The sequence below is a fragment of the Microtus ochrogaster genome, chromosome 6 (assembly GCF_000317375.1).
Source record: "Microtus ochrogaster isolate Prairie Vole_2 chromosome 6, MicOch1.0, whole genome shotgun sequence".
Classification (NCBI taxonomy): Eukaryota; Metazoa; Chordata; class Mammalia; order Rodentia; family Cricetidae; genus Microtus; species Microtus ochrogaster.
In genome coordinates, this window is record NC_022013.1 from 75,745,944 (window position 1) to 75,769,158 (window position 23,215).

The 23,215-nt window shown below is 41.8% G+C and overlaps 1 protein-coding gene across 1 annotated transcript in view; it reads right to left on the minus strand.

Moving 5' to 3' along the window:
- Cenpf (centromere protein F) overlaps nucleotides 1-11,994 on the minus strand; it is a 46,193-nt gene extending 34,199 nt beyond the window's left edge. Inside the window, exons 1-7 of the mRNA XM_005348860.2 lie at nucleotides 11,868-11,994; nucleotides 9,953-10,146; nucleotides 8,775-8,971; nucleotides 7,765-7,886; nucleotides 7,291-7,382; nucleotides 4,987-5,275; nucleotides 3,720-3,922 (exon numbers count right to left, since the gene is read on the minus strand). Coding sequence (XP_005348917.1) covers nucleotides 3,720-3,922; nucleotides 4,987-5,275; nucleotides 7,291-7,382; nucleotides 7,765-7,886; nucleotides 8,775-8,971; nucleotides 9,953-10,114 — 1,065 coding nt within the window. The 5' untranslated portion in view covers nucleotides 10,115-10,146; nucleotides 11,868-11,994. The remainder of the gene's footprint in view (nucleotides 1-3,719; nucleotides 3,923-4,986; nucleotides 5,276-7,290; nucleotides 7,383-7,764; nucleotides 7,887-8,774; nucleotides 8,972-9,952; nucleotides 10,147-11,867) is intronic.
- Between the last annotated feature and the right edge of the window lie 11,221 nt (nucleotides 11,995-23,215).

Below are 23,215 nucleotides of genomic sequence, written 5' to 3' on the forward strand. Positions count from 1 at the left end.
AGCTAGTTCCAGGATAGGCTCCAAAACCACAGAGAAACGTTAGACCTGAAATCCAAAAAAAAAAAAAAAAAGAAAAGAAAAGAAAAGAAAAGAAAAGAAAAGAAAACCAAGCACCAATGTAAACAAACTCTTGGCACCCTTTACTGGGACTCCTTCATAGTGCAGTGTATCCCTAAGGGACCACAATCCTTTTATTTTAGATGGGAACACTAAAACAGACCCTTGAAGGCATCTGTGCTTCATTCAAACATATTTTGAATCCTACTGTGGTACCAGTGATGCACAATCCATGTGTTAAGTAGATGCCCACTAGATGTCATGTATGCTCTATAATACTCTAACACAGTGGTTCTCGACCTTCCTAATGCTGCGACCCTTTAATCCAGTTCTTCATGTTGTAATGAACCCCAACCATAAAATTATTTTGTTACTACTTCATAACTGTAATTTTGCTACTGTTATGAATTGTAAATATCTGATATACAGGATACCTGATATGTGACTCCTGTGAAAGGCTCATTCATCACCCTGGTGTTGTCTTTGTGGGATAATGCTCTTATACCCTGTAAAGATCTGTCACTTGTATTGGTTTAATAAAATGTTGACTGTCCAGTAGCCAGGCAGGAAGTAAAGGCAGGGCAACCAGACTAGGAGAATTCTAGGAAGAGGAAAGGCTCAGTCTGTAGTGGCCACCCAGACACAGAGGAAGCAGGATGAAAATGTAGCACTGAGCCAAGGTACCAAGCCACGTAGCTAGACATAGTTAAGAATTATGGGTTAATTTAAGTTGTAAGAGCTAGTTAATAGTAAGCCTGAGCTAACAGGCCAAACTGTTTATAATTAATATAAGCCTCTGTATGTTTCTCTGGGACTAAATGGCTGCGATACCAGGAAGGACAGAAATTTCAGGCTACAGGTTGTAATCTTCCAGTTGAAAACCACTGCTCCAACGTACACAGAGCTCAAGTTCCTGCAACTATGTAGTTTATGATCCTGGGCACTCTTTTCAGCTTTCTTTTTCAATTGTAAAGTATGAGTGCTAGGTTCCAAGTTAGCAGCTGTCAGCCTTAAACTCTTTCCAGCCTTCAACTATAGTTTGTAACTAGTTGGAAAAAGACCCAAACAACATTCAATCACTTGAGAGCACAAGAGTATATTAGCTGTGCTTTATTTAATAAGCAATTCTAATGACACACAACATAATGTGGTGTCAGCACAACTTTAATAAAGTCATATTAGGCACAAAAAAAGTTGGACTGAACTTTCAGTTGGGTAGATTTGAAACTGACTTGGGGAGAAAAGGGAATCCAAAAGGCACTGAAATAAAACTGAATATTAAGGACCTGGAGGAATAGTAATAAGATGAAAGCCAGAGTCAGAGTCTCAGCACTCTCCAAGTCAAAACAACTAATAATCTGATTAGAGACTTCACCAAATATGACAGGTAGCACAAAGAACCTTTCTCACCAAAAACGAGGCAAATATAAAACAAAAGTATTGCTATCAGTAATAATACTTCAAATAAAAAGAAAAAAGAGCAGACATGTTCTTACCTCACAGCAACAATACTGCTTCTGAACATTAGTTTGAAATACACTTATGAGTGGGAAGGCAGAAGAAAATAAAAGAGTTTAAGAGTCCATAAATGTAACAGTACTGGGGAGAAAACAAAACAAACCTCAACCAGAAATACCCTTCAGGAATGAAGAGGAATCAAAACATCTTGAAACTAAGGGAAACTAGGAGCTTGTGGAGAGCACACATATCCTAACAATGGAACAGGAAACACTTTAAGCAGAAAGGTAAAGATCAAAAATGGAACCCTGGAAGAACTTAGAAAAGAAGAAAATACAAGAAGGCATTAATCTCTGACATTTTTAAATGTCTAACAATTGTTGTAAAACATTAGTTCTAAGTGTAAGCTAAAAAGACACTTAAGACTACTATAAATGGGGGAGGAAAAAAAAACAAGGGAGGCAAATGTGTCATATCAAAGCTAGCAAAATGAACACACAATAACCTATGAAGCCTGTAAAAATTTATGTAATCTACTGAAAGGTTAAGAAACAACAGCAATAAAAAACAGAAGCAGGAAAGGAAAAGCAAAATGAAAGTCACAGGCTTAAGTCATGGCAAATGGTTACATTAAATGTAAATGAGCTAAATTCACCAATTAAACAGTGGACCAAAAAAAAAAAATGACCTAATTGTATGCATAACATACTTCAAAGAAGACAACATAGCTAGAATGAAAATAGGACAGGAATTTGACCACTGAGATAATCACTGTAATTCCCTCAGTAGAAAACACATAATTCCATTAATTACTGAAGAAATTAAAATATTAAAATTTGTATGTAAGAAACCTCTAGGCCTGGTTGATTTCATTGAGGAATTCTAATCAATCCATGAAGAAAAATATATCAATGGCATTTTCTTGCAGAAAACAGAACAGTTCCTAGTTCATTTTATGCATCTAAGATTATCCTGTTAACAAGTATCTTACGAAGATGGAAGGGAAAAAGAAAATGTCAAACAATAAATCTCTCTCATCAGAGTTAGATACCCAAATCCTTAACAAGTCATTGGGAAATAAAATTCACATCTATGTAGAAGTTACATGTCATAATCATGTGGGACTTTTCCTAAGATATAAGGTTCATTCAAATATCTGAAAACCAATCAGTATAATCTGGCACATTAGTAAGTTACTGCCTCATATAACTTAAATATGAACCTTCAATTATCTTAAAACAAAATTTTAATTAGGGAAGAAAAAGGAACCTGCCCAGGGAAAGCAAAGAGACCCAGGTCTACAGAAGTAATTTTCACCTATAAACTCAGAAATGTTAGTTTTTCCTTTAGCAAGGAAAAAGAAATCCATAGGGATACCTCAGACATGGTTTTTCAGGCTTCTCTGTAACTCTTAATATTCAAATGAAAGAGCCATAAGCCAAGAACATAAATGATGACACTAAAAGAGCCCTGAGGAAGATGCCAGAAGAGAGTAGATGGCAAGAAAACACATGAATCACAGGAAAGTGGGTATTTCAAATAGAATGACGATATAAGCCGAACACTAGGCTCAGAGAGATTGGGCCCAGAAAGCACCAAATCCATCATGGTTGGTTTTGAAAGGTAATTCATTTCTCCATGTTACTACATAGCAGTGTGTTTATTATTTTTTTAAATATTATTATACTACTCGTCTCTAAATTTATTTCATTGCTGTTAATACTCTGCCTCTACAGGGCAGTAATTTTTACTGCTCTACACATCCCAAGACTAGAATAATGCTGAACATACAGCAGCACTCAAGAAAAAAACAGACCAGAGGTTGGTTTGAGCTAAAGTAACAGATCCTCAAATAATGACCTCACTCGAAGCCTTAAGAAAAGTCTTTGTTAGCATGCATCTACTGAGTCCCAGAGCAGATCATGGAAATCCCACCCTGTGTTCAGAAACTATCCTACAGCTTCAGTATTCCTCCGATTCCATTTGAGTGCATCATTGGTCACTGTGACTTGCTCAGTGTCACTCAGCTGGAAAGACACTAGCAAGACAGGTCCCGTTATCTACCCAACCACAGACAGCCTACTAGCTCGCCTACATCAGCCAGCGGGCAGCATGCGCTTTCAAAGCCCTTTACAAACAGTTACTTTATAAATTTAGGCATAAAAAAATGACAATTTCTCAATTATTCATGGAAAGTCAAGTACCTTAGTTGCTGCCTGGTCATACTGTGCTGTGGTTCTCACTAGTTCATCCCTGGTTTTGTTCAAAAGTTTCTCTTTTTCAATTAATTCCACTTTCGTTTTCTCGAGCTGTAGTTGTAACTCTTGAAATTTATTTGCTTGGCCTTTCATTTCCTTTTCTTGTCCTTGCAGACGTAGTTCCAACTCATTCATCTTGCTTTTTAGGTCTAAAAGCACAAAAGAAAAGAACATTCCAATTTAGATACACAAAGACATACATATACTCACAAAATGTTCACAACTTATTTATTTTATTTACTCTTAAATCTTTGGTGAGATAACTCTTATGTACATTAAATTAGATTTAATGTAGAAACTACATTAATTGGATTTAACTTCAACAGTCGGCATTCCATTGACATGTATATTTAACTACCCTATTGAAAGCAGAGAAATACATCTTCTTGTGTCTTCACGGAGGAACAGAGCAAGCAGCACCTTATGGAGGTGTAGTGCTTACCAAAAGTAATGCCCTGTGTAATCACTTGACTTTAGACACTAGACATTATTATTTGCTTTATGCCCATGTCAATACAAACTTGTGCTAGGCGGAGAGGTGCTCACCTTCCTACAGTACCTGGGAGCTTTGCCTCCACTGAAGATCAAGACAGTGCAAACCTCTTATACTGCCAAATTAACAACCATATTCCTCCCTTTCCCTGCACACAACATAGTCCTGGCTCCAATGGCATTGGCAGTGTGACAGCTCTCACCAGCAAACACTGATGATGACTCTCAATACATCACAGCCCTGGAAATCATCATAGTCCAAAGAGTAGATTCCAAAACACCACCTGGTATGCTTGGCTGTCAGCTGCAGCATGGTAAATCAGCCAAGGTTACAGGTTTGCTCCCATACGGACAGCCTGGCATGCCACACCTCTGGCCAAGGCTGCTCAGACCACAGGCCCGTTCTAAGTGTTTCAACGGAGCCAAGTGAGAAGCATGAAGGATGCAAACTTGTAACCAACCTACTCACTTTGCTTGTGAGAAAATAAGTCAAGCCTCTCAGACTACTTTAACAGCTCACAGTGCTATGTTTTCAATATAAATACAAGTTCATTCCAAAACTGTCATGTCATTTGTCATTACAGAAATGACAACATGAGTTTCACAACATGAGTCTGGAACATGAACTACCAATGTGTCTAACAAAATATACAATGCACACCCCAGACTGAAATGATCTAGGAAAACCTCCATTTAAACTAAATTTATGTCAGAAAGTTACCTTGATTCTGGGCCTTAACCTGCTCCAAAAGCTGAGTATTGGGATTGTCACTGCTGCTGCAATCTCTTTTCCCTATCTTCTCTATCTGCAGATTTGATCTGTCAGGAGTCACTTCTTCCCCCCAGAAGTGAGAAGCAGAGGCATCTCTCTTAAGCGGGGTCTTCAGAGAACTAGATGAAAAGTGACTCGGGGTCTTTTCCTGTTGCCAAGAAAATACTGATGAGGAAGCCTGATGTCTTGCAATGTCCCGGTGATTCATGGTGGCTTGGGGAACAGGCTGGCTCACTTTCTGTAAAAATAGAAGTCCTTTAAAATCTCAATTTTCTTTTTATTTTATATTTTTACCCCCCAGTGATAGGGATCAAACCCAGGGCCCTGAGCATGATCTGTAATCACATTACTGTAGACCTATATCCCCAAACCTAGAAATCTCAATATTTAGGGCCATTTCTTTTCAGACAAAACACAAAACCACAACTCCATGACGATGATGCTTGAACAGCATACTAATATTGAATGCTAACCAGGTGTAGGGCATCATAAATCCCAAGACCTAGTAGTACAATGTCCTAACAGTCAGACTTCTCATCACTGAAGAACAAGCAATAAATACCAACTGAGGTGCCATCAATTCATAGGGGTTAAATCTTGGTACTATGTACCGTTATTCACCTTCATCTTAAATTCTAAAATTGGATTTCCTTTGCCCAGGTACTTTTACACTAAGTATCAACCTACAGAACTGTCACAAGTCTCACATTTCGTTATCTGGTAATGCAGTCCAGAAACATCATGTGGATGTTTTATAATCAACACTTGCATGTTGTGATAATTCTATAGCAAGCACTCTTCTGAACACTGGAGACGTTCAATGGTTATAGGATTCACATTCCTTATAGAGCAGAACGAGCACCAAATGATAAAGCACATGTCTCTAGAACAAGTTGAAGAATCTTTTATTTATCTTGATAAATAGTGCCTTTGGTACAACAGTCCTGGTGACCTCAGAGCAAGGTTTAAGGATGTGTAAAGAAAAAGGTACCTTTTGATCCTCAATATTTAGTTATATACTTATAAATTCTGCCTTAAGCTGTTTGAATTGTGTCATCTCACCAAATTTCTGTTTGGCAGTAATGTACCACTGATACCAAACTAAGCTGTTTTGGAGGCTTCTGTTGTTGTTACTGTTTTAGAAAATGACGTAACATGCACAGCAATGGTGAAGGAGTCTTCCAGATCAGATTTGAGGGTGGCCTCTAAAGTAGCACAGGTTTTGAAATCCTACATTTTCACCCACTTCTCTGCTCAGCGACCCATCTCAAAACTAGAGTTTATACCTAAGGGTGCAGCAGAGTGACTATGTGCCAGCACACATGAAACCCTAGATTCCATCCACGACACAGCAGAATGGGTATTGTGCCAGCATACATGAAGCCTGAGATTCCATCTACGACACAGCATAAAGCAAGTTTAGTGGCACACACCTGTGATCCCAATACTGTGGGAATAAGGAAGGTGGTTCAGAACTTCAAGGCAATCCTCCTCAGCAACATGGTAAGTTTGAGGCCAGTCTAAGACAGGAGACTGTCTCAAAACACAAAACAAACAAAAAAAAAAAAAAACCTACTGGCAACTATCTAAATGAAACGGGACACTGTGTTGCCAACATTCTCCTCTGAAGTGAGAATTTTACCAATAAACTCACTGTTCTTATAGTAACTGCCTTCCATAAGAGGAGTAAGCCAGCAAGTATCAGGACAAAAGAATAATTCCCTAGTCCTTCTCTCTCCAAATACAGTCCTTATTCTAGGGGTTAATAAAGGATTGGTGCCCCATGAACATTTAATATTTGTAGATAAAACTAACCTCACCTAGTGTCTTTATCTTTTGTTTCAAGACAAAGTAATGTAGGTCAGGATGGCTTAGAACTCAAGATTCTTCTGCCTCAGTCTCTTCAGTGCTAAGATCACAAGCATATTCTACAATGTCCAGTTTTTTCCTATCTAGTTTTATTTATTTGTGTATGTATGCAAAGGATAACTTTGGGGAGTCAGTTTTCTCCTTCCCACATGGGGTTCCAAAGATTGAACCTATAGTCAGGTTCACAAAGCAAGTGCTTTTTCCTGCTGAGCCATCTTGCTACCCCTATTTTAAAAACAAGCAAAAATAATCAACAATGAGCCCTGTAGTTTTTCTCAATGTAAGAGAAATATACCAGCCCTAGATAAGGCAGATCACTCTTCTTTGCTACAGAAAAGGGTCTCTATAGATGCATCTTCTTCTGCAGGGACCACATGAACTTACTTTAGCATGCAAAGTTTTAACCTCTGCCTCTAATCTTTTCCGTTCTTCAACTTCTTTATTATATTTTTCTTTTAGATCTTCGTATGTGGAACCTGAACACAGACAATCAAATAAAATTTTTATGTCAACTAATCATTTCATGAATGAATTAATTAACACATCAGCAATGATTGCACTAGTCTTGAAATAAGTACCTTAATATGTAACAGAAGACTAAAACAACATATCAAGATCCTAATCACATTACTCAAACATGAAAATTAAGGTGTCTCCCATATTCTGAAACTTTTAAAACATACTGCAGAAGGTAAAATGTAAGGGTTACTGCTTACTCCTAACAGCTCAACATAATTCAACATGTAAACAAACGTGCAACTGGGGATGATATTTTTGAAATACCAAATTAAAAGCTGAATTCAAATGTGGACTAATTCATTTCTCTTGAAGAATTTAAAACCAAATAAAAATCTTTACCGATATAAGACTGGCTTGGTGTGAGTGGAACTGTAGCAAGTTTCTGTGGTGTGCTGCATGGATTCAGAGAAACATCTACAGACTGTGCGGCGTGGTGGCTTCTGTCACGGTCAGAGTTACACCTGTTCAAAAGAACCCGAGACCAATGAGCTAGATGACAGCAAAGGCTACAAAGCACAAATGCTACACATTCTCAGAGAACAAAGTGCATGCAAAACATTGCCTCTAAGAAACCTTTTATCCAACAGACATTTAGTGAGACGTAATTTTTAAGCCAGATGTAAAATGTAGTACCCCTGTCATCAAAATATTATGAGGTTCAATTATCATAAGTACTATAGCAGCAAAGAAGTATAGAGGACTGGGAATACAGTCCAAGCAAATTTTATGTTACATCTAAATCAAAGAAAGACACAGAAGAGCTCAGAACTTCAGAAGCACAAGTTAAGTGACATTCTTAAAACATAGGTTGTAATTATGAAACCAGAGATATTAATTATATCATTTCAAAACAAGAGATCTGGGGTGGGCAGGATGGCCCAGCAGGTAAAGGCATCTGTCACCATGCCAGACCTGCTACCAAAAGCTGTCCAATGACTTCCACATATGTGCATGAACACACAAATAAATGTAATAAAAAATTTAGAGACTTAATATACAGATATTATATGACATTTTTAAAAGAGATGTACAAACTAAGTCAACATAGCCAGCAAGAAAGGAATATGGCTAGAAATGGTACCCATCCATTTAGGGGCTCTTTTGTTCCATCCAGACAGAAATTATAGGTAGGCAAGTGATGGTCTCTGGCAGCTTTAGTTTCCCTATTTGGCAAAAGCAAGGGGTGGCAACTGATGCCCTCTAGTGTTTGTCTTTCTGTACACTGGGACCCTTAGCCCTACAAGTATTAACAACTCTGTGTGAGCCTAGTCCCTCAGCCTTTGGCCGGGCTCTCAGCTGGGGGTCTGAGACACTTGGCACTGAAGTCCACACAAACATTACTCAGTTACCGCTTAAGTTCCTGTTCCAGTTTTTCTATTTGTTTTTTGCACGTGCTCAGTTGACCTTCTTGAAAATTCACTTGTGACTCCTTAACTTGAAGTTCATGAGAAATCTTCTGCCTTGTTTTCTCCAGATTTTCACATATTTCCATCAATCTTTGATTTTCTCGTTTCAGGTCTGCACCCTCTGTTTTTCCATCTTCAACCTAACAGAGATTGTTGACAAGAAAATAATTTTGTTGTGTACTTAGCAAGTATTATATGTAAGTCTGACTCTAAAACTAACTTTCTGAGGCATTGTAGTAATAAACCTCAACCTGGGGTGGGGGAGGCGATGCTACAGAAACAGAAATTTAAATAATCAAAATATTGAGTATATAGATAGAAAAGTTCTATAAAGCTACATATTATATTATCTTTTAACATCCCTTCAAGAATTTGAACATAAAGGGCTGAAGTGATGGCTCAGTGGATATGAGCAACTTGCTGCTCTGCAAAGGACCTGGGTTCAGTTCCTAGCACCCATATTATATGGCTCAAAATTGTCTAGAACTCCAGTTCTATGGGATCTGATGCCCTTTTCTGGGCCCTTAAGCACTACACACATGGTGCACATACAATCAGGCGCACACAACACATACACACACGAAGAGAATTTTAAAATAAGCCTTAACTTGTCCTAAACACTTCACTTTCAAGTTTCACTGAGGAATCCAGTTATTTTAAGAAAAGAACAAAAATAAAACTTTCCTTGAACAAAACTATATTAGAAGCCATAATTGTACTACCAAAGAGTTGGCTAACAGGTTTGTTTTCATTTTTAAGAAGTCTTATGTTTTCATTTAACTCCCTGAAGGGACAATGTTGAAAACACCAAAGTAAAAAGCTCACTGTCTGAGAGCTCTCTCCATCTGAACTGTAAAATACCATAACAGCTCAGATCTGAAATTCAGACACTTGACCTTACTGTACAAGGCAAAAAAGCCATTTCCCAAACAGATGTTCAAATGAAATTAAACCCTAAATATCAGCAGGTGGGTAGCAATAAAGCCACAGATGAAGAAACCAGAGGCAATCTAAAATCTCTGAGGGAAAGATGGTTATCACCTGGAGATAACAAGATCGCTTTTCTACAAGAAAGTGAACCAATCCAAAGACAGCAAACTGCTTCAGAAAGTGATTGATACCTTCTGCTTCTGCTTCTGCAGTGCGGCTTCCAGAGAGTCAAGCTGAAACTGCCTCTGCTGTTTTTCTTTCTTCAGTTTGTCCAGCTGTCCTTCAAGCTCTTCAATTTTCTGAAGAGCTCTTGTAGGGAGACCTTCCTTCCATTCTTCCAATGCCCAGCTCATTTTGTTTTATTTCTCAAGCATTCATAAATAAACTGAAAGGAATAAAGTCAGTTAAGGAAACTCAGATTATCTAGCATACTTACTTGGTTTCTCTTCATTTGTTATTTTTTCAGTTTTAAGCTCCTACATAGCTATGTGCTTTATTTAAACAAATGTTTTGCTGTAATGTTTCCAGGTGAAATAGCTCCTACCTAGATGAGAGGAAAGCACGCCATTATTTCACAGATGTTCTTCTCCTTCTTCACGCCCCCATCACTCATCCTTTACACCCCCAGGCAGGCCTTTTCTGAAATCCCTAAACAGTGCAGTGCATCGTTTCCAGTCAGTTTCTCACAAGATGCCCAGCTCTTTCCAAGCTGGTATTTGTTAAATTAATACACGTACCAGCCAAGAGTGGATGCCAGGTTACTACAGAAGCGGTAAAGGCACGCTCCATTGGAACATACAGTGACACAAAGCACATTTAAGACGCACCATTGTCACTTAAATAACACGCAACCTTAAGCCAATCACTCAGTTATTCTTTGTGTCCTGGTTTCCTCATTTGCAAAAGCTGGCAACATCCTAGACCATCGAAAGGGCATCTCCTAGTACATTTTTCGTACATGTTAACTATTATGTCAGTTCGCCTATGATACAAAAGGAACCGCAGATTACTGCCTTCTGAGCCCCTTCTCTGCATGAATGTTCAAACAGCATCTAACTGGAAATATTCTGAAAAAACATTTCCAAAACATAAAGAAAAGCAAGGACCCTGACAGGGTGGGTATCAAGCCGTGAAAACTGTTTTTCCTGCCCAGAAAAGAAAAAAAAAAAAAAAAAAAAAAAAAGGGTTTTCTGTCCCAGATCTCAGAAGACATGGGTAACTTACTTCACAACCAACATCTCACAGGAACTGCTGAAAGGAATACTCAACGAACAATGGACAATTTACCCTGCTCTAAGAGATGCCTTGTCCATTCAAAAGTGAGAGTACAATATACCAAAAACATCAATCCAGCCAGTCACCAAAATCACGAGAGTCAGATGCCACAGCCTTATCCGGGGGGTGGAGGCGCAAGATCCCGAGACAGTCAGCTGAGTGCGAGGTCAGCCTGGTCTACAGAGCTTGTTTCAGGAAAGCCAGGACTACATCTCGAAAAGAGAGGGACAGACAGACAGAAAGTGGTGCACGCCAACAAGACAAAAGAGAACAGCCCAGAGACGAGAAACAAGCAAGAGAAACCGGCAGGCTGCTTTTCTAACTCAAAATTTCACAAACAGCTACGTCACGTTTGCAGTCACACACGTACACATTTTTCTATGCGATCGCCTAATCGCCAGGAGGTGCGGACAATCCAGGTCTGAGACATCTAAATCATATCACTGGAGCCAGAGTAGTAAAACCAATAAATGGGGGACGAGGTAAGACGAAACTCCGAGGCTCGCAGGGTCCGCATGGCAGACATTTACCCTGCGGTGAATTACAGCTATGGAGTAGCAAGCGGAATAATTTTCTGGAGGGCGGGGGAGGTCACCACGACTCGAGGAAGACGCGGACGGCCCCGCGCCTGGCCCCCGAGGAGGCTCAGCCGGGTTACGGCGGCTGCTCTTCCTCACGTGCTAGTTATCCGGCCCGGCACCCTCAGCCGAGCGACAAGGAAGCTTCTAGAAGCCATGAGGGGAGGCGCGCCGCGGACGGGGGTCTCCGGCCCGGTGAGGCGGCCGCGCGTGGGGCTGGACGGGGAGGCCGGGCTAAGAGGGCGCTGCTCACCTGCGTCCCTCACAGAACGGGGCTCCGGGGTCCTTCAGCCTGGGACTCCTCACCGCCGAGCGCCCGTCCACACACGACGCCGCTCCTCGCCGTCCACCTCAGCGTCATTCAAACTGCCCGCCGCCGCCACCGCCCCTCATCCCCGCGCTCACTTCCGGTCCCCACCAGCTCCCCTCCACGACGATTGGTCGTTGGGATACGCCTCTGACCAATCCGCTTCCTCGAGTTCCGTGAGCCGCCTCTGATTGGCTCTTTTGGACAGCTGTTTGAAAACAAGCGTGGCCGCCGCGGAGCCTGCGCAGAAGTCCGAGGCGCTGGCGTTGCCTAGAGACGGGCACCGCGTGCGCTGAGCGGCTGGCCGAGGGCTGGAACAGGGTTTTATCGCCTGGCCGCTGGGCGGGCTGGGGAGGAGCAGGAGGCCTGCGCTGCCGCTGCTGCCGCTGCTGCCGCTGCTGCCGGGCGGCTGCTCACGCGGTCCCCGTAGGGCCAGGGCCCCCGGCTCGGCTCTCATAGTGAGGCGAGCATCACTATGAAAGTTTTAAGTCAGCGGGCGCGCGCCTGTCATGGCAGCCTTGAGGATGTTCGGAGGACAGCCTGACATGCGCATTACAGCACAGCCTGAGGTATATACACGGTCCTTGTCAAAAATAAAATAAATAGCTGTACTGAGGCGCAAGATAACAAAATAATCTGAAAATGAATCTAGACGTGCATCCAAAATCTCACTTACCTGCTTACCTCTCACTCGTATTTTCAAAATGAATAGGAATCATTAGCTGGCTGAGAAGTGAGGGGAAGACTTTCCATTAGACTCGGATATTCACAAGACCCTTAAAAATGAATGTACTCCAAACCTTTTATGAAGCCTAGGTGTGTGTGTGTGTGTGTGTGTTTCCATATTCAAAAGTGAGCATCCTTTAATGTTTATACACAGTATTTTCATAGTGTTTCTCCCTCATGACATTTTCATGGATAATGTATGTCTCCTCTCCCCTAAAACCTAGTCTTTCCAGCTCGATTCCCCCTCCCTCACCGTGTGTGTGTGTGTGTGTGTGTGTGTGTGTCCTTGAAATTCATTCGGGTTGCTTACAGGACCGTGGGTAAACTAAAGTTTTGTTTCTGACTAGTCTTCCCTCATCAGCCTTTATCTGGTAAGTTCTCAGGGACAGGTGAGATCCATAAGCCCTTCCCCAACAGATAAGCCTCTACAGGTGGAACAAACTAGAAACTGTGCAGCTGACACATTCCCCTCCATAAATTCCAAACTCCCTCTGCCCCCTTTACCTTCCATTGGACTATCCCTGCAGCTCAGCCTGCATCTGTGCCCCCTTTCCCTGAAGTTGTCCTGATCCTTCAGTACCCAGTTCAAAGGCAGCTTTCTTCAGAAACCCTCCTGTTGGCTAGTCTTATGTCAACCTGATACAAGCTACAGTCATCTGAAAAGAAGGAGCCTCAATTGAGAAAAAAAAAATGACTCTGTAAGGCCCAGGTGCAAGGCATTTTCTTAACTAGTGATTGATGGGGGAGAGGCCAGCCCATGGTAGGAGGGGCCATTCCTGGGCTGGTGGTCCAGGGTTCTGTAAGAAAGCAGGCTGAGCAAGTAAATAAGCGGCACCTGTACATGGCCTCGGCTCCCGTTTCCAGGATCCTGCCCTGCCTGAGGTCCTGTCCTGACTCCTTCAGTGATAAACAGTAACGATGAAGTGTAAGCTAAATAACCCCTTTCCTTCCCAGGTTGCTTTGGTGACGGTTCTTCATCGCAGCAATAGTACCCAGACTAAGACAGCCACCCTATTCCCAGCCACTCTCAGTTGTTTCCTAGATCTTTCTCATAGCTTAGTTTTAAACTTTCACTTCTAGGGGTTTTCCATGTCTTAGATTGTGTTCCCCCAGATCAGACTCAAAAGTTCCTTTAGAATAAAATCCAATTCATCTTTGCCACCCCAGTGAAAACTCCCTCGTGCCTTTGCACATCGTAGTTTGTAAACCAGATCAACTTTGGGGATAAAACTGCAGTCTGGGGTTGGGGCTGATCCTCTGCCTTCCCTGAATCCTCAAGTAGGAGAAGACAGCAAGAAAGGAAGCGTTTGAGGGGCATTGCTGCCATCTGATTGCTTTCTTCTATCTCTGGGATTTGAACCAATGTGACCACAGCAGCAGGTACTGGTCCACTGACTCACGATAATCACTCTGCTGTTTATTATTCACCTCAGGAAACAGAACTAGAAAAGCAATACAGGGTTTTTAAGTTTGGGTGCAAACTCTGCATTAATTAGCAGATGACTGTCTACCTACCACTGGATAGCCCAGTCTTGTGCTGCATTGTTTATAATAAGCAATTACAATTTCCTTATACGAGGAAACTTATTCTAGAAGCTCTATAATATTTCTTGTCTTCAGTTGTTCAGGTATTTGGGATGCTGGAAATTTAATGATGCCGCCCCCCCCCCCCCCCAGTTAACAATATGTCCGTAGACAGCCGGCTTTTGCCTCCTGGCTTTTCTCATTGCCAGTTCCCTGCCTCAGAGATCCAAGTCGCCATCTGTGAACCACTCATCCACCACTTGCTGTCTATGCCCAGCCCTCCCGTCTTTTCTTCTCCAGCTTAAACTGCAGCTGACCTCATTGCCCGGTTCTGCCTCCCAGATGTGTGCATGCATCTGTCCAGCTGCTCTCATGTTTCTTGGGAGCGCTACTGTGTGGACAGGGAGGGAAAAGAGTCCTAAGACTGTGGATACTCATGTAACGTGCGTGACTAACAACTCAGCCTCCATGTTACTCACCAGAGATTGTTCCAACCTCCTTTAACTCTACCTTCATGCTCACCCTCTGGAGTGGAACTCATCTCATAGCTCACAGGGAATTTAAGACATCACACACAGAATTCCTATCACCCAAACAACCAAGGGAAACATTTCTATTCTGCCAGGTTCAACTGAGTTAGGTAGCACACTTTTCTCCGGAGTTCCCCTTGTTGATGATGCCTTCCAAGTGATCTTAACTACGTCCACTCTCCTAGAACGCCTAAATATTTCCCTTTAAAAGGAAATAGTTTTGAATTGGAGAGGCTCCTGAGCAGTTAAGCACACGTACTGCTCTTGCAGAGGACCTGGGTTCAGTAGCACCCAGGTGGTGCTCACAGCCTTTTCTGGCTCCACAGGCAGTGGGGATGCACAGGCATACATGCAGACGAAACACGCATGCACCTGTCCTCTCTGTTCCACCTTCCCCTTCCGTGAGCGTGGTGTTTCTGCTTACGTTGCATTTCTTCTGGGAATGATTAGGATAACTGTTACACACCTTCTAGTCAAAAGCACTTTTATATAAAGATGTGTCTCTCTGACTCATGGGGATAATATGGCTTATTTCAGCAACATCTTATTTTTTTAATCTCATAGTTTTATCTATTTGAAGACTTAAGGCATTTTATAGTGAACACATTTGCCCATATAATTATGAGATTCTCTCTCCCACTATTGTCAATGTCCCAAAAAAAGCCACCCCAGCTGGGTGATAGTGGTGGTGATTTTGGTTTGCTTATTTGGGTTTTACTTAGAGCCAATTGTTGGCATTTGGTAGAATATATTTTTCCATCTCAATTCCAGCTTCTATGCGTCCATATGTTTTAGTTGTTTCTATTATAACAACACGTTATTTTATTGTGCTATATCCCTTCTACACATCAAGATCTTTTATCATAATAGATTTACACAAAACACACATATTTTAACTATGAGGTACAATGTATTTTAACAAGTGTATACAGTTCTATCAACATTTTTAAAGTCACAGTGCAAACATTTTTTGACATGACAGTGTCCCTTCCCCAGCTGTCTAGCCCCCACTTCGCAGAACCAGACAGTCACTGACTCAGTGGTCAGTAAGTAACAATTTACAGGACATTGCTGTTTCCTTTGGTTTCGTGAGGCTGGAATTACATAGGATGCACTGTTTGAAGTCTGCTTCTTTCAGCATCTTACACAGACATCATTATTGTTACCACTTTGGGGGTTCTTTTATTTCTCAGTATTGTTGCTTTGCATGGATATAAAAACAGTCTATCCATTCATGAGAGACTCCGTTGTTTCTGACTGAAAACCATTTTAAGAAGTTCCTGGAACTTTTATGTTTAAGTCTTTGCCTCATCATAATAGCATAATCTACCTGGTAAAATATTTTTCTGCTCACCTCTGGGTTTGTGTGGGATTTCTGTTATTTATGCCTTAATACTTAGGCCTGAAGTTTTCTCTGGGGCTGCTTAAATTAGGAATTAAATTTGTTTTGGTAAAGACTCCCTTATTTTTCTAGTTTTAGTTTAGTCTGATAATTTGTTTCTTAAAAGAAACATTTCTATTTGTTTTTCTAGTTGCCTTAAGTCATCAAAATTATTGATACATAACTTTTTGAATTTTACTGTTATCATCCTTTGAATGGTTTTAATGAACACGTTGCGATTCTGTGTGAGCCTATGTTCTTGTTACCTAGTCTTCCTTCAACACAGCTTTAATTTTATTGATCTTTTTAAGAATCATTTTGTATAGCTGAGTATAGTGGTGGGTGCCTGTAATCCTCGCATTTAGGAGTTGAGGCAAGGAAAGTGAGGGCGACCTGAGCTACGTAGAGCCATCCTGGGCTTCACTGGGAAGAGAAGAGTCTCAGAAACCAGAAACAGCGTTTAATGGGTTGGCTCAGTCCATAAAAATACCTGCCTAGCGAGCCTGGGGACCTGTATTTGATCTCCAGCACCCACATGAAAACACAAGGAGTCCTTGTTGGAGGAAGTGTGTCACTACTGGAGGTAGGCTTTGAGGTTCCAACTGCTCAAGCTAGTCCCAGTGTCTCTGTTTCTTCCTGCTGCCTGCAGATCCAGATGTAGAACTCTCAAGCTACTTCTCCAGCATCACGTCTGTCTGCATACCACTACACTTTCACCCATGATGATAACGGACTGAACCTCTGTAACTGTAAGCCAGCCCCAGTTAAATGCTTTCCTTTCTGAGTTGCTGTGGTCATGGTGTCTCATCACAGCAACAGAGCAGTCACTAAAACAATCTTATAGTAACCAAAGTACTTATCATCCCAGTGGTCTGCCCCACCCATCAATCATTGATCAATATGAGCAGCCCAGTTTGATGGAGGCTCTTTTTCAACTGAGATTTCCTCTTCCCAGATGACCCTAGCTTTTGTCAAGTTTTATTCTGTATCCTTCCTCTCTCTTCCTCCTCAACTGTTATTGCTTCTGCATCTGTTTCTCCCAGCTCCGTTTCTCGGTTAAGACTCACATCTGCTGGTTCTTCCTGAGGATGGAGGTTTTTGATTCGCTACCAAGCATTGTAGATTTTATGCTTTGTATTCTACGGAATTGCTTGAGGGCATCGTATGTGAGTCTGTCAGACAGCTACGTTCCTTAGAGACCATCTTTGTAATCAGCTTTATGACGAAGAATCTGAGAGCAGCCATTTCCTGTAGTAACTTAAGCTGTTTCTGAGGCATGTTCCCTCTGGGGCTTGTGCTGAATTCCCCCATGTATTCAGTGCTCTCTTTCCACTCTGGCTGCTGGGAACTCAGGCTACTGGCCCCACAGGAGCTTTGTTTGATTGGTTAATTGTTGTGATGGTTAGGTTTCTATTGTTGCTTTGTTTTGTTGTCAAATTGACAAAAGCTAGGATCATCTGGGAAGAGGAAATCTCAGTTGAAAAAGAGCCTCCATCAAACTGGGCTGCTCATATTGATCAATGATTGATGGGTGGGGCAGATCACTGGGAGCACTACTACCCTTTGGTTGGTAGTCCTGGGTGCTATGAGAAAGCAGGCTGAGAAAGTCATGGGGAACAAGCCAGAAAGCACTCCTCCATAGTCTCTGCTTTAGTTCCTTACATCCCTGCCCTGACTTTCCTCAGGGATGCATTCTTACGCGGGAATTGTAAGATGAAACAAACCCTTTCCTTCCCAAGTGTTACAATAAGGTTGCATGTTTGTTTCCCCACTGCTCAGCCCCGAAACAATCACACAGAAAACAGATTATTTGCGATACTGTTTGGCCCATAGCCTAAGTGTATTTCTGGCTAACTCATATCCTAAACTAACCCATCTCTATTAATCTGTGTATAGTCACATGGCTGTGGCTTACCAGCTAAAGTTCCAGCATCCTCTCTGGCAGGGATACATGGTTTCCCTCTGACTCCTCCCTTCTTTTTTCCCAGCATTCAACTTAGTTTTCCCCACCTAGCTCTGTTCTCCTATAGGCCCAAAGTAGTTCCTTTATTAACCAATGGTAATCACAACATACAGAGTGAAATCCCACATCAAATTGGTGCCAGTGTGGTGGACTAAATCCACATAAAACCTGAGAGGGCTTGAGAAGGAATTATAAACACTAAAAAACAAAGTTTAGCCACATTTTTCCCCAAATGGGCTTTGCTTGCTGGTGGTATGCTGCGGCGCCCTTAAGAAAGGTTTTCCTGATTCAGCAGTAGCAGGGGAAAAAAGCCACGGCCAGTTTAAAATCCGACTTTCTGAGCCCTGCTGCCAGCATGACATCTGGCTCTTTCAGAAGACATAGCATTTGAATGGGGTTCTGAGCAATGTGCTATGGCTTGCTTGGTGGCAACATGGACTGGCTATGTGCCTAGAGATGGGGCAGTGTGCATGGCTCTTGGAAGCAGTGAGCAGCTCTGGCATGCTGGGCTGGGTGCGGCAAACAGACAGTGCCATATTTCCCCTAGCAATGGTGCAGCTTAAGTTTTAAAAAAAACACTTAGCATTTTAAGACATGCTCCTGGACAGTAAAGAATTACAGATACAGATTACAGATTCAGACATAAAAGGCCTCTAAATGGGTCACTGTGTTGGATGAATGTACATAGGCTGGGGAGAAAGAAGACATAGAAAGTCATAAAAGGAAATAAATGCTTTATAAAAAAAATAAAACAAAGTCTTTAAAGAGACAGAGTACAGACAGTCATAGATTAAAAGAGTAAAGATAATAAAATAAATATTAAAAAATAACAGAGTAAGAAAAGCCACATAAAGATGGAATATGCAAAGAGAGTCTGGATTATGTATATTATTGTGTTTTTTTTTTAATTTTTTGACTGTTAAGGACCTAAGTACAGAGAGACATTTCATTGTATAGGCTGCTAAGCTAAACCAGCATGTATATTATAAAGGTATCTTGATTTCAGAATTTGGGTCTAAGGATATGTTGCTTTGAAAAAGAGGTTCTTCTTTTGTTTCCACAGAGAATGAAAACCTGTGGATTCATTACAGACTAATGTGATTTGATAGATCAAGATTCCCTGAAAGGTTGCCTTGAACACCCCTCAAAAAATTACTTTGCCCAATAAACAGCAGGAAGCAGTTTGAAGAAAAACTATGCCCAAACTCCCAAATATTGTTTATAAATGTTTCTTTACATTTAAAAGAGGATATGCTATAGAGATGTGGTTTATTGATACAAATTTAAGGTCAATTTTGTTATAATATACATATATACACATATATATATTTGTTCTTGATTAAGGTATTGTATTTGTGCAGCTCATTTAAGAAGTTAATGTATAATCAAGAAATGTAGGTTAAAAGATAATCATCTATAATAGTCAACCTTATAGTCATGTTGGTTGGGTTTTCTAGATATATAGAGATATATTTCAGTTAGATAGGTATTCTTCAAATCTTTCAGAGACCTTCAGAATATGGCATTTAAACTGTTTTAAAAACAGGATTTTTCATGAGTATGGGACACATCTGCTCCTGGCAGTACCAATTACTTCAAGAAGAAGATAGGCATTGAAGAGGCTCCTCATGGAGCTGGTTAGCCATTTGGGCAAGAAATTTCTCTTGCCTTAACTGCTTAATGAACTGGACATGCAAGACCTGCAGAGAAATGACTGCTGACCTTGCCAAAGTGTAAGACGATCCTTTGGGGTTCCTGCTTCATGAAAGACTCCGCCAGACATTCTGCACAACACAGAAGAAAGTGACTGACAAACTGCCAATATAGGTGGAACTGTCTTTGAAATTTCCTGCTTCATGGAAAAGTCTGCTGGATATGATGGGCCTATAGACTAAAGATGGTTGCCCTAACAGTACAGAAGAACTTTGGGTGACTGTCCAGGCAGCAAGATGTCTCTGTCAATTCTAGAGTTTTGGAAGTTGCTTACAATGCACTTCCTGTTTACTTTCCTTCTGGAGTCTTTGATGGAGTTGAAGAATACATAGTTATAGTTACAGTTTTCCTTAGATATGATAAAAGATAAAGTAGATATAAATATTATAACTGTATTTCTTGCTCGATGCCTGTTTTGTTGTATGTAATTTTACTATGTTAAAGTTAAAACCTTCCTTTTTATTTAAACAGAAAAGGGGAGGGGATTTGATATTTCCCTCTATATGCTGTGATTACCATTGGTTAATAAAGAAACTGTGTTAGCCCTATATCAGAGCTATAGAGGAACAGAGCTAGGCAGGGAAAACTAAATGAAATGCTGAGAGAAAGAAGGGTGGAGTCAGGGAGAAGCCATAGAGCCGCAGCCAGAGACAGATGCTGGGAACTTTACCTGGTAAGCCACTGCCACGTGGCGATACACAGATTAATGAACATGGGTTAAATTAAGATGTAAGAGTTAGCAAATAAAAAACTAGAGCTATTGAGCCAAGCAGTGTTTTAAATAATACTGTTTCTGTGTGATTATTTTGTGGCTGAGCAGCCAGGAACCAACAAGCGACCTCATCACAATACCCAACATGCTTTTGGTCATGGTGTTTATCACAGCAACAGGAAGCAGACTAGAACAGTGGGGTTTTTTTGTTTGTTTGTTTTGGTTTGGTTTTTTGTTTCTTGAGACAGGAGCTCCATGTCCTTGCTGACCTGAGACTTGCAGAGAAGTCCTCCTGCTTCTGCCTCCCATATGTTGAGATTGCAAATATACAGAAATCACACAGCCTGAGTGAGCTTTGAGAACGGTGTCGTTCAGAGTTCTCTCTCTCTCTCTCTCTCTTTCTCTCTCTCCCTCCCTCTCTCCTCTCTCTCTCTCTCTCTCTCTCCATTGTCCTCTCCCTCGATGTCATTCTTTACCCTGAAAACACACCAAGTGGCCAGAAGCAGAGATCCAGGCTTTAGCTAATCAAGGTTTGGGATTCCTGTTTTGTGTTTGTTCCTGTGCACCTGTGGTGGATTTGCAGCACCTCGGGTCTTGATCATGTCGGGAAAGTGCGTCTATCGCTGAGCTACATTCTCAGCCCAGGATCTCTGCATTACTGCTTCTTCTCTGCTCTGTGTCATGTGTATCTTACCTTTCTCAGCTTCTCCCAAATTCTGACACCTATTCTCCCCTTATCCTTCTATTTATGGTTTCAGCATGCAAGTGGACTTTTCTCTCCACCTGCCTGTTCCCAAATAACCAACACAGAGATTAAATATTAATATACTTATTATTATAGTTAATTAAATTATATTTAATATCCAGTTGGACTTTTAAACTCAAAGTCAGAAATACAGAAAGCATGTAAAATAATTATAGTTATGGGGCTACAAGCAGGGGGTACCGAAAGGCTTATAGAATAGCAGAAGCTGGGCAGGAACCATGGAAGGTGTCTCTCTTGCTGGCTTCATCAGGAGCCAGGCCTGCCAACACTTTGATCTTGGGTTTCTTCCTTCCAGAACTGTGAGACAGTTTCTGTTCTTCCGAGTTGCAATATTTTGGGTGCTTTGATTTAGTATCCCCGGGAAATTAATATGGAAACCAAGTTGGAATCATCTGTCAAACTATAGTAGCAAAAGGCCCAGCTAAGGCACCCGTTCAGGATGGCACCCTCTAGATCGGAGAGCAGCCCTCCCTCCCAACTGTGTGCTGTCGGCACCAAAGCAGAACCTTCAGCCTCATCCTGGAAGCTGGGAAGTGCAAGCCTGGGGCCAGCAGTGGAGGCTTTCACTGTCACCTAAATAACCCTACTTCAGGCTCTACTGAGTGAGCTGTGGAGTCAGGGGAGGCATCTAATGACAGACCATGAAAGGGCTCCAAAACACGTGTTGCTACCTCATGCATGCAAACAGCAGAAAAAGGAGCTATAACGGTAGCATGAGGCTTGTCAGCCATGACTTGTCCTAAGCGACTCTCTCTGTGACAGATGCCACCAGAGAAAATAGGTCTGAAGCTTTGTATCTTGTGAAAAAGCTATCACAAACAGAATGGTCCAAAGAGAAAAAGCAACCAAAAACCAGCCCTGAGGGGAGGATATGACAGAATCCCTTGTGGAGGAGCCAATGAGACAGACACTGGTCATGGGCAGGGAGGTCTAGTGTGGGTGGCAGCTGCAAGAATTGGTGTGTGTCAGCCATAACCTCATAAACAGCTGTATGGCAGAAGCACTCTTCTTAGGCCAGTTTTCCACCAGTTCTCTCTCTCACTTTTATTTTTTACTATTTTATTTAAAACATTTTGTTGGGGAAGGAGCATTGCTTGCCACAGTATATACATCCACTCTCACTGTCTGCCTTCTTGAGGTAGGTCTCTCTTGTTTCTGCCTGGCTGTGCTCTCCAGGTTCACTAGCCTGTGAGCTTCTAGATGATTCTCCTATCTCTGCCTTCTGAATTTCTGGAAGAGATCTGGGGTTGCAGGTGTGTGCCACCAGTCAGGCTCCTGATGCCTGTTACAGGGCTCAAGTTGTCAGGCCAAGTGGCAGGCACTCAGCCAACCTCCCAGGCCCATCCGCTCTCTTCAACCAAGTCTTCCTTAGCTTACAGCAACCGCCATCAATACAGTGACAGAGTCAACTTAATGCAGAGGAAAATGGATCTGAACAGGTTAAAGTAGACCACAGCCAATCACTTTGTGGCATCCTCACGGCCCATGTGTGGTGTTAGCCAAAGATGTGTCCTGCTGCCATGTAACAGTATTGCATGACTTTCCCAGGGAGAGCCACAGAAATGTGTGTCCACCCCAGATAGGACACTGACGGACCAAAGAGAGGTCTCATCGTGAGTCCAACTTACTGAACCAATGAGTTTCTTGGTTTACTGGCTTAAGAACCTTAGATGAGGAATTGTTTACAAGAGCATTGGTGACCTGGGCAGTTGCATCAATGAACAACCCCACCCCAACATGGATGTGGACTCAGAAAGCTGTTATCTCTAGAATTCCCCCCCTAGTCCACCTTTCAATCTCCACATATTCTAGACCCACTGCCCTCACAGGTCTGCGTGCCACCAGGGGGAGTATGTGCTATTAGAGGTGGAGCTGAAGAGAGTGAGGGGCTGTATCTCAGGTGGGAACCTGATGGCCCCTCCCGTGCCCTGTGAGGACATGCTAGGAAGACCGCTCTTGTGAGGCTCTACAGGAGGGGG